General features: G+C 46.7%; 1 protein-coding gene across 7 annotated transcripts in view; it reads left to right on the top strand.

Moving 5' to 3' along the window:
- NAV1 (neuron navigator 1) overlaps positions 1-12066 on the top strand; it is a 274215-nt gene that overhangs the window by 111989 nt on the left and 150160 nt on the right. For all 7 annotated transcript variants that reach the window (XM_066600314.1, XM_066600316.1, XM_066600318.1 and 4 more), the window contains exon 7: positions 347-709. In XM_066600314.1, coding sequence (XP_066456411.1) covers positions 347-709 — 363 coding nt within the window. The remainder of the gene's footprint in view (positions 1-346; positions 710-12066) is intronic.

The following is a 12066-nucleotide window of genomic DNA, read 5'->3' on the forward strand; positions in this document are numbered from 1 at the left end:
AAATATCTTTTTATATCTTAAAGGGGTTTTCTCACTTTTAACAGTTTATGACCTATCCTCAAGATAGGTCATAAATAGCAGATTGGTGGGGATCTGCTGCGCAGGACTCCCGACAATTAGACAATGTCTGAGCTGGTCAGTGTCTGCATAGAGCTGCGCACATTGTGCTGTAGCCCCAGTTGGTACTACATGCTAAATCCGACTGAAGCTGATCCCTGCCAATCTGCTATTGATGACCCATCCTGAGAAAAGGTCATCCGTAGTAAAAGGTGGGACACCCCCTTTAATTTTTTTATCTGAAATTGTTACCTTGATCATGCTGATCATGTTTCATTTTTCATTCTAGGGCTATTACAAAACCTTTCATGAAGACTCCAACATTATCAAATTTGGATAAAGTCAACTCAAACAGTCTAGATTTTACTCCTTCTGTTACAGAATTGGTGCCAAATAAACAGCTTGAACTCCCCACAAGTGTTACTTGTTTAACACCAAGTCCAGCGCCTATCTTAAACATCAATTCAGCCAGCTTTTCCCAGGGACTGAGTAATCTTAGAATGTACCCAAAATTGTCCGGGTTACATCGTAGCATGGAGTCACTTCCACTTGCTATCAGTGTCCCTCCTGCTCAGTATACTGGAGATGGTGCTGATCAAACATCAGATACTGGGTGGAATGATGGCAACCTCAAGTCACCTGCACCAGAGTGGTAAATTTACGTTTTTGTTTTTTTAACTTATTATTGGTAACACTAGAATTTCATTTCAGACATTTGTATGCCAAGAAAGAGATTTCTGCTGAAAAAAAATGATTACTCCTACTGGTTATCACATTTTTTCATTAATCTTCACAGCAGCACTACCAGGAGGATATGTCCACCTTCTTTGGGACAGGAAACAAGACACTTGAAATACACTTATATACAAACCAAAATTAACCAGCATTATTGTCACATTTACACCTTTGTGTAGGGAAATAATCCCATGCTGCCATGCAGGTTAAGAGAAAATCCGAATACTGTTAAGAGTAATAATTATCTTTTTTCTCCCTGGCACCTCCACGATAGCACTACCAGAAGGATTAATGTAGGAACAAACTAACGGTCCATTTACAAGCAGCGATTATCGCTCAAAATTCATTCAAACGAACAGATTTGAGTGATAATCGTTTAGTGTAAATCGCTCACCATTCATTCATGGTTATTTATCGCTGACTGAAAAACTATCGCTGGATCGCTGGCTTATTGTTGCATGTAAACGTTCCCTGCTCAGCGCTTCACATAGAAGATGATGCGCTGAGCTGGAAGCCAGCAATGTCTTTTAGTCTAAACACTCCGCACGAGCGCTGATGAGCTTAGCAGTGACGTCAGCACTCATGCAGTCATTTAAACGACTGTTGGCAGGTGTAAAAGGGCCATACCTTGAGGGTTGAGGGTGGGTGGGGGAAGGGGTCGGGGGGGGGGGGGGAGGTTACAGCAGACAACACCTTGCAGGAGAAAGACAAGTCTTGATTTGAGACTATATTTAGTTTATAATGTTTGAAACAGTATTTTAGCTGGACCAAGTTGCAGCTCTGTAAATCTGATCTATAGATTACATTGCAGGATGCAGGCATTGCAATAACAAAGGATAGAGGAGTTTTGCCTGAAAGAACATAACATTTTCTGTTGACCAACCTGCTGCATCTAACAATTGTGGCCTTAGTAACTATGCAGCCTTTGTTAGGTTTCTGATACTGAAGCAAGAGTTGTCCATGCTTCCTAACACAGCTAGTCCTTTCTAAATATTCAACTACATATCTTCTAACATTTAGAGTGTGATACTCCTTTTCCTTCTGATTATTGCTTCTTTACAAAAGAAAGGGAGTATCACTGCCTGCGGATTGTAAAAAATAGAAATTTGCTTAGATAGAAAAGATGGATGAAGTCTAATAATTATACTATCCTCTAAAATAGAGGTATATTGTGGAACTGCATAGAAAGCTTGTATTTCTCCAACTCTTCTAGCCGTGGTAATGGCCAATAGGAAGTCCACTTTAAGTGTAAGCAAACCTGACAAGCTCTCCTGAAGAGGTTCAAAGGGAGCCAGCATAGGGGCTTTCAGGACTAAATTAAGATCCCACAAGAAAACTGTGGAGCAAAACTCGATCTAGATCATAGACACTGCAGTAAAAAACCTTTTCCAACCCGTCCAGTAAAAAAATGAAACACCTCGATGTTACGTCTGCTTCACACGTGCTTTAACTGTAATCCCAAAATAAGCACTCTGGCACTGTTCACACCACAGTACCAGCAAAGCAAACTATAAGTGGTAAATAGAGATGAGCGAACGTACTCGTCCGAGCTTGATATTCGTGCGAATATTAGGGTGTTCGGGATGCTCGTTACTCGTAACGAGTACCACGCGGTGTTCCGGTTACTTTCAGTTTCCTCTCTGAGACGTTAGCGCGCTTTTCTGGCCAATTGAAAGACAGGGAAGGCATTACAACTTCCCCCTGTGACGTTCAAGCCCTATAGCACCCCCCTGCTGTGAGTGGCTGGGGCGATCAGATGTCACCCGAGTATAAAAATCGGCCCCTCCCGCGGCTCGGCTCAGATGCCTTGTGAGTTAGCTGAGGGACAGTGGTATCGTGCTGGAGCTGCTGTAGGGAGAGCGTTAGGAGTTAGTGTAGGCTTCAAGAACCCCAACGGTCCTTCTCAGGGCCACATCTAATAGTGTGCAGTACTGTGTTAGCACTGTATTTTTTTTTTTTTTCCAAAATTGGATTTGCAGAGCATTGCGCCCTGCAATAGGGACAGAAGTGGTGGTTAGGCAGGGAGAGTGTTAGCAGTGAGTGTAGGCTTCAAGAACCCCAACGGTCCTTTCTAGGGCCACATCTATCCGTGTGCAGTACTGTCCAGGCTGCTGTTAGCAGTGTTGCATATATATTTTTTTTTCTCAAAGCCGGCTGTGCAGACCATTGCACCCGGCATTAATACTACAGGGATAGAATTGTGTAGGCAGGGCCAGAAGACATACATTATTCATTGAATAGACGCAGTGTGGCTTTTCCTTTGAAAAACAAGGGAAAAAATTCTATTTCGCCTGCCTCTGACAGTCCTCAGGGCTCTGGGTACGTGTGTGCTGCGTGCAGAACGTTAAAAAAAATCAGACGCAGCCAGCTACGTTTTACTGCAGGCTTGCGCCAATTTTTTTCCTGCATGGGAAATCCCTGATCTGCTGTAGCGAATAACTTTGCATCACTGCAGTTCTCTGACACATTTGCAGGGCCACAACACAGTTATTACACTTAGTAGTATTCATTGAATACACGCAGTGTGGCTTGTCCTTTGAAAAACAAGGGAAAAAATTCTATTTTGGGTGCAGGCTTGCGCCACTTTCTTTCCTGCCTGGGAAATCAAATTACTGGTAATACACCATGCTGAGGGGTAGGGGTAGGCCTATAGGACGTGGACGCGGGCGAGGACGCGGAGGCCCAAGTCAGGGTGTGGGCACAGGCCGAGCCAGTGCGGTGGCTAGGGGTAGAGGCAGGGCCAGACCGAATAATCCACCAACTGTTTCCCAAAGCGCCCCCTCGCGCCATGCCACCCTGCACAGGTCAAGGTGCTCTACGGTGTGGCAGTTTTTCACAGAGACGCCTGACGACCGACGAACTGTGGTGTGCAACCTTTGTCGCGCCAAGATCAGCTGGGGAGGCACCACCAACAGCATGCGCAGGCATATGATGGCCAAGCACCCCACAAGGTGGGACGATGCCCGTTCACCGCCTCTGGTTTGCACCACTGCCTCTCCCCCTGTGCCCCAACCTGCCACTGAGATCCAACCCCCCTCTGAGGACACAGGCACTACCGTCTCCTGGCCTGCACCCACACCCTCACCTCCGCTGTCCTCGGCCCCATCCAGCAATGTCTCTCAGCGTAGCGTCCAGACGTCGCTAGCGCCACAGTTTGAGCGCAAGCGCAAGTACGACGCCACGCACCCGCACGCTCAAGCGTTAAACGTGCACATTGCAAAATTGATCAGCCTAGAGATGCTGCCGTATAGGCTTGTGGAAACGGAGGCTTTCAAAAGCATGATGGCGGCGGCTGCCCCGCTCTACTCGGTTCCCAGTCGCCACTACTTTTCCCGATGTGCCGTCCCAGCCCTGCACGACCACGTCTCCCGCAACATTGTACGCGCCCTCACCAACGCGGTTACTGCCAAGGTCCACTTAACAACAGACACATGGACAAGCACAGGCGGGCAGGGCCACTATATCTCCCTGACGGCACATTGGGTGAATTTAGTGGAGGCTGGGACAGAGTCAGAGCCTGGGACCGCTCACGTCCTACCCACCCCCAGAATTGCGGGCCACAGCTCGGTGGTGGTATCTGCGGCGGTGTATGCTTCCTCCACTAAAGCACCTTCCTCCTCCTCCTCCTCCAACGCAACCTCTGTCTCGCAATCAAGATGTGTCAGCAGCACGTCGCCAGCAGTCGGTGTCACGCGGCGTGGCAGCACAGCGGTGGGCAAGCGTCAGCAGGCCGTGCTGAAACTACTCAGCTTAGGAGAGAAGAGGCACACGGCCCACGAACTGCTGCAGGGTCTGACAGAGCAGACCGACCGCTGGCTTGCGCCGCTGAGCCTCCAACCGGGCATGGTCGTGTGTGACAACGGCCGTAACCTGGTGGCGGCTCTGCAGCTCGGCAGCCTCACGCACGTGCCATGCCTGGCCCATGTCTTTAATTTGGTGGTTCAGCGCTTTCTGAAAAGCTACCCCCACTTGTCATACCTGCTCGGAAAGGTGCGCCAGCTCTGCGCACATTTCCGCAAATCCCACACGCACGCTGCCACCCTGCGGACACTGCAACATCGGTTTAATCTGCCAGTGCACCGACTGCTGTGCGACGTGCCCACACAGTGGAACTCTACGCTCCACATGTTGGCCAGACTCTATGAGCAGCGTAGAGCTATAGTGGAATACCAACTCCAACTTGCGCGGCGCAGTGTGAGTCAGCCTCCTCAATTATTTACAGAAGAGTGGCCCTAGTTGGCAGCCATCTGCCAGGTCCTTGGAAAATTTGAGGAGTCTACCCAGGTGGTGAGCGGCGATGCTGCAATCATTAGCGTCACCATTCCTCTGCTATGCATCTTGAGAAGTTCCCTGCAAAGCATAAAGGCAGACGCTTTGCGCTCGGAAACAGAGCCGGGGGAAGACAGTATGTCGCTGGATAGTCAGAGCACCCTCCTGTCTATATCTCAGCGCGTTCAGGAGGAGGAGGAGGAGCATGAGGAGGATGAGGAGGAGGGGGAAGAGACAGCTTGGCCCACTGCTGACGGTACCCATGCTGCTTGCCTGTCATCCTTTCAGCGTGTATGGCCTGAGGAGGAGGAAGAGGAGGAGGAGGATCCTGAAAGTGATCTTCCTAGTGAAGACAGCCATGTGTTGCGTACAGGTACCCTGGCACACATGGCTGACTTCATGTTAGGATGCCTTTCTCGTGACCCTCGCGTTACACGCATTCTGGCCACTACGGATTACTGGGTGTACACACTGCTCGACCCACGGTATAAGGAGAGCCTTTGCACTCTCATTCCCGAAGAGGAAAGGGGTTCGAGAATGATGCTATACCACAGGGCGCTGGTGGACAAACTGATGGTAAACTTCCCATCCGACAGCGCTAGTGGCAGAAGGCGCAGTTCCGAGGGCCAGGTAGCAGGGGAGGCGCAGAGATCATGCAGCATGTACAGCGCAGGCAGGGGAACATTCTCCAAGGCCTTTGCCAGTCAAGGCTGAGTCTGCGGGAGCACTGTAAAAGGATCGTGAGGGAGTACGTAGCCGATCGCACGACCGTCCTCCGTGACGCCTCTGCCACCTACAACTACTGGGTGTCGAAGCTGAACACGTGGCCTGAACTCGCGCTGTATGCCCTGGAGGTGCTTGCTTGTCCTGCGGCTAGCGTCTTGTCAGAGAGTGTGTTTAGTGTGGCTGGGGGAATCATCACGGATAAGCGTACCCACCTGTCAACCGACAGTGTCGACAGGCTTACACTCATCAAGATGAACAAAGCCTGGATTTCCCCAGACTTCTCTTCTGCACCAGCGGACAGCAGCGATACCTAAGCAATACGTATTATGCACCCGCGGATGGAAGCATCGTTCTCTCTCACCATCCAAAACGGGGACATTTCTGCTTCATCAATCTGTGTATAATATTCCTCCTCCTCCTCCTCCTGCTCCTCCTCCTGAAACCTCACGTAATCACGCCGAATGGGCAATTTTTCTTAGGGCCACAAGGCTCACTCATATAATTTTCCTAAACAATTTTTATACGTTTCAATGCTATTAAAAGCGTTGAAACTTTAACTTGAACCAATTTTTCGTTAAACTGGGCTGCCTCCAGGCCTAGTTACCACTTAAGCCACATTAACCAAAGCGATTAATAGGTTTCACCTGCCCTCTTGGTTGGCCATGGCCAATTTTTTGGATGTACATTAGTACTGTTGATACAGCATTTTTTGTGGCCCCTCGCCTACAGTGTAATCATAGCAATTTCCATGTTCTTCGCCTGCACTCATGGTACAGAAAGGTGTGTGGGGTTGGCCTACACTTTAGCTACATAAATGTAACTTGTGCCTTGTCTATACTGCAGCTACTGAAATGGAACGAAGACTGCGCTCCCACTATACTGCTGCTTCGGAATTGTTACTGGGGCCTGTCTTGAGTGCTACTATTACTGAAATGGAACGCATACTGTGCTCCCCCTATAATGCTGCAAGTGATATGTTAGTGGGGCCTGTCCTAATGCTACGGCTGAAATGTTACTAATTATGGGCTCTGCCTATACCGCTGCTAATGGTATGTCTCTGGGGTGTGGAAACAGAGGCTTCCCAAAGACATGATGGCGGCGAGGCCATTTCCCACCAACGCTGTTACTGTTAAGGTGCATATAACCACGGACATGTGGAGAGGACACGTAGTGCCTCAAAAACATCGCCCGCCACAGCCCACTTAATCCTGGCCAAATTCCGAAAACCAACAAAATAAAACCGCGCTACTAGGTCCGCAGTCACCAACACATTACCACCAACGCGGTTACTGTTAAGGTACATATTACCAGTCTGACTGGGGCATGCAGTGTGGGCCGAAGCCCACCTGCATTAAGCACGACATTACTACCTCAGCTGTGTTGGGCAATGCAATGGGATTTTTCTATGTACCGCCGGTGGCTTCCTGGCACCCACCCATGCTGTGGGTCCACAGGGAATTATAAATGCATCTGTTTCCACTTGTAAAGAACCACAGTCAGACTGGGGCATGCAGTGTGGGCCGAAGCCCACCTGCATTAAGCACGACATTACTACCTCAGCTGTGTTGGGCAATGCAATGGGATATTTTTGTGTATCGCCGGTGGGTTCCAGGGAGCCACCCATGCTGTCGGTCGACAGGGACTTCACAATAGGGAGTTGTACCTGCCTGTGTCTATGAATTAAAAAGCCCGGTCTGACTGGGGCATGCAGAGACACCTTGACAGAATGAATAGTGTGTGGCACATAGGTTCCCCATTGCTATGCCCACGTGTGCAGCTCCTGATGGCGGTGGCACAGGATTCTATTTCTCATTGCTTCAGTACAGCATTGTGGGCTATCGCCCCGCCCCTTTTAAAGAGGGTCGCTGCCTAGCCGTGCCAACCCTCTGCAGTGTGTGCCTGCGGTTCCTCCTCATGGCAGACGCACTTCTAAATAGACATGAGGGTGGTGTGGCATGAGGGCAGCTGAAGGCTGCGCAGGGACACTTTGGTGTGCGCTGTGGGGGGGAGGGGGGGGCGGTTGGGCAGCATGTAACCCAGGAGAAGTGGCAGTGGAGTGTCATGCAGGCAGTGATTGTGCTTTGTTGGAGGTAGTGTGGTGCTTAGCAAAGGTATGCCATGCTAATGAGGGCTTTTCAGAAGTAAAAGTTTTTGGGAGGGGGGGGGGGGCACTCTTGCCGCTATTGTGGCTTAATAGTGGGACCTGTGAACTTGAGATGCAGCCCAACATGTAGCCCCTCGCCTGCCCTATCCGTTGCTGTGTCGTTCCCATCACTTTCTTGAATTGCCCAGATTTTCACACAAGGAAAGCTTAGCGAGCATCGGCGAAATACAAAAATGCTCGGGTCGCCCATTGACTTCAATGGGGTTCGTTACTCGAAACGAACCCTCGAGCATCGCGAAAAGTTTGTCCCGAGTAACGAGCACCCGAGCATTTTGGTGCTCGCTCATCTCTAGTGGTAAACCAAAACAAAGAAGATGAGAAATTTCCCTATGGGGCTCTACCCGGTGATAGTTCCTACCCTGACACTGAGTGTCCCATCCCAATAAGGATGCACTCACACATGTTCCTGTGGCACTCCCTGTCCCTGCAACCTATAGCTTAAAGATACCACTATACACACACTCCACCATAAAACAAACCACTGTACTTATCTTTAAGAGTTGCTAAGACAATCACAGATCCTAGTTGCTGAATGAGCCATAGAATCCAGCACTGATCTTTAACTCCTACTGAAGGAGAGTGTATGAATTGAATAGCACCAGGTGGAGGTGAAAATAAAAACCCTCATTAATTGCCCTCAGGTGTACTCCAAGACCAACACACATCCTAAACAGCTCCCACCACTGTTAGAGGATACAAATTAAAAGAAATACAAAACAACCAGCAGAATGAAACTCAACCTATCACTTGATCACTACCAATTGTTCAGAGTTTTTGAGATCTCCTTATCTGAAAAAGCTAAAACACCTTCCAGACCCTCAAAAAGATTTTAGACGTAACCGGTTTTCTACCTTGCAATAAGCTATTCACTACTGCATCTGACAATGCCTTTGATTTTCGAGAATGCCCCTCAACCTCCAAGCTGTTGGCTTATACAGAAAGCAACAGCTTATAACTATCAACCCCTGAAGGAGAAGATCTCTGTGTACCTGCAGTGTCGAATAATCCCCTCTCGAGATTTTTATGAGGAGAGGAAACCAGGCTCGTTTGGGCCAGAAGAAGGCAATCATAACAACTTTGGCCTTGTTGGAGATTATCTTCTTTATACAAAGCTACACTCATCAGGTGAGCTTTGAACAAGAACAATATGGGAAAGGAGGTGAAAGGCCAGGCAAAAATATACAGCTAATGAATACAATTGAGAACCTTGCTATTAGAAGTGTAAAGAAAGAACAAAGTCAAAAAATTATGAAGGAAAGTAAAGGAGCAAGAGACACCGATCACAAACTATAAAATGTTTCTATATAAATGCACAGAGCATGGGAAACAAACAAGGAGAATTGGATCTCTTAACACACAAACAGAAATATGATGTCATACGCATCACAGAAACTTGGTGGTGATACACATGATTGGAATACAAGGCTTGAGGGATGCAATTTATTTATAAGAAACGGACCTAATAAAAGGGGGAGAGGTGTTGCATTGTATGTTAGGAAAACATTCATCTCCACAGAGATTCAAGGTTCAGAGGATGGTAGTTCTGTAGAAACGGTTTGGGTAAGAATACAAGGAGAGAACAACAGAAAGGACACCACTGTAGGCATTTACTATAGGCCGCCTGGACAATCAGAATATATGGATGAACTCTTGCAGATGGCAAAGTTCTCAAAAACGTGTGACATAGTGATCATTGGAGATTTTAACTATCCAGACATTTGTTGGGAATCTCTCTCAGGTAAAAGTAATGGATCCAACGAATTCTTATCCGCTCTTGCTGACAACTTTATCTTCCAAAAGGTAGAAGAGAAAACTAGGGGATATGATATCTTTGTGCTAATTCTTACTAGCAAAAAGAAAATGGTGAAGGGAGTATGTGTGGCTGGGACCTTAGGAGGCAGTGATCATGCTAAACTTGAATTTTGGATGACAAGGGGAGAAAGACCTGAAAGGACTCAGACTTCAAGGTTGGATTTCAGAAAGGCAGACTTTTATGGACTCCGAAAGAGGGTAGGAAGGATCCAATGGCTGGATGTGGTTAAGGACAGAAATGTCGAACAAAGATGGGGAATTTTGCGAAATAAGATTCTCGAAGCACAAACCTTAACAATCCCTAAAGGAAGGTAGAATAGGAAGCATTTAAAGAGACCAGGATGGATGAACACTGAACTTAAATACATGCTAAAAAGGAAGAAAGAAACTGTAAGAAAATAGAAAGAGGGGGCATTTCTTAAGAAGAATCTAATGCAGTCTGCAGAAAATGTGGGACAAGTGCCAGAAAAGCTAAAGCTATTAATGAATTGAAACTTGCAAGAGAGGCCAAAAGAAATTTTTAAAAAAAGGATTTGGGGGGTATGTCAATCGCAGAAGAAAAGTCAAAAGTTTTATGGTTGAGCCGGTAGTCTCCATTTTGAAATTTTTGTACTTTATGAAAAGCTTTAGGCCCCTCTTTTATGGCCTGGCATTTGCTACTTGTTTTTTTCATTAAAAACATATGTGAATAAAAACCCTTGCCTACCTAATCCTATGGTACTGAGATCACTTTCCTTTCTAACAAACGTTTATTCCATGGCCAATACGTTTTCCGGATCCGCAGGGTTAGTGAGAATAAACTGCTCTTGGGGAGGAGCTATAAATACTAGCCTGTAATCACTCTTCTATTACATCTAGGATATATGAGGATTAAGAAATTTGAAACAAGGCTAAATGAAAAGGAACTTAAGCGTCCTACAAGCGGTATTCTGCCGTCATTGTTTGGAAATCGGTTTGCCTGAATTTTTGGTATTAAAGAGGAAGCCTCTGTTTTTTGCTTTTTTTTGTTGCCACTTTATTGCACTGTCTCTATTTATCTCATCTTGCTTGCCCCTAAGCTGGTTTTGAAAAATAAAAACTCCATTTTTTATTTGTATTTATTTATTTTCAGTAGGGAAGCCTTTTTTTCTGTCAGTTGCCATGTCAAAAATGTCATCAAAACCAGACCCAAAGAGTCTATCTCCTTTGCATGATCTCTTGAGGTCTTAGCTTCCAAATGTTGCTCCAGCTGATCTAATGAAAGTTTGACGGAGTATGCTGTGCAAGTCATAGCTATCAAGGGTCTACCTATGGCCGTAGACGATTTTCAGTTTTTCTTATGGATACCTTCTTTTTTTTAATCTAATGAGTCTTTCAGGAGACCGATATCTCCAAAGGTAATGAGGAACATTTAGAGATCTACGCCATTAGAGCGTCAAGCTTAGATGTTTTGTCCCAGATACTTGAATTTTCCTCCTAAAAGGGATACTTTCTTTTAAAGATTTATGGAACTACCTGCTTGTTATCTGGTTCTGCCCTCTTTTTTTTCGCTATCAGCTTTTTAATAGTTTTGCGTATGGGAAACACCCTCCTTCTGGTGTCTAAACTTTGAAACATTAAATCTTGCACGGATCTGGGCTCCATGGTGGACCTTTTATAGCTTTTAAAAGCTTATCAATCTTGTTCCAGGAAAAAAGCGGCCGAAGGAGCTCATCTGAGGAATCCACCTCCCTCTGAACCTTCATCTTTCATGTTCAAATCTGAGCCATCTGCCTCTGAATAATTGCTTTTTACCTCTACTCTGCAGTGCACTTCTTCCCTGATTAGTTGTAGTTTAACATTAGTTGTTATTTAAGTAAGAAAGGGGACCCCTGCAGCACCATCTTTTTTGTGCATTTATTACACAACAGATTTTTAGAGGCCGCACATAGGGAATTCTTACAAATTCCATGCTTTTATTACTTTTGTATTAAAAACTCCTTCCTCTCAAATATGCCCCCCGAAATAAAATAAACAGGCTTTTTCTTAATGGGTGAGAAGCAAGAGCAGAGTCTGCAGATTATATCTTGGCATGTGCTGGCTCCATACTATAAGCAGCTTACGGTGCGGTGGTGTTTACATTGGGCTAGACCTGCCACATGTACCTCCGGTTTCTTTTATGGGTGCCACTATGTTACTGTAGCCCTGCCTAGAAATACACGCAGGACTCCAAGATGGCTGTTACGACCTGGGGCTGCCTGCCACTGCTGGACTTATGCCTGGTGGCAAAGAGGGACTTGGGCAGTGAGTTTTCCCCAGCCTCTACACCAACCCTCCCTCCAGAA

This window comes from Eleutherodactylus coqui, chromosome 4 (genome assembly GCF_035609145.1).
Source record: "Eleutherodactylus coqui strain aEleCoq1 chromosome 4, aEleCoq1.hap1, whole genome shotgun sequence".
Taxonomy (NCBI): Eukaryota; Metazoa; Chordata; class Amphibia; order Anura; family Eleutherodactylidae; genus Eleutherodactylus; species Eleutherodactylus coqui.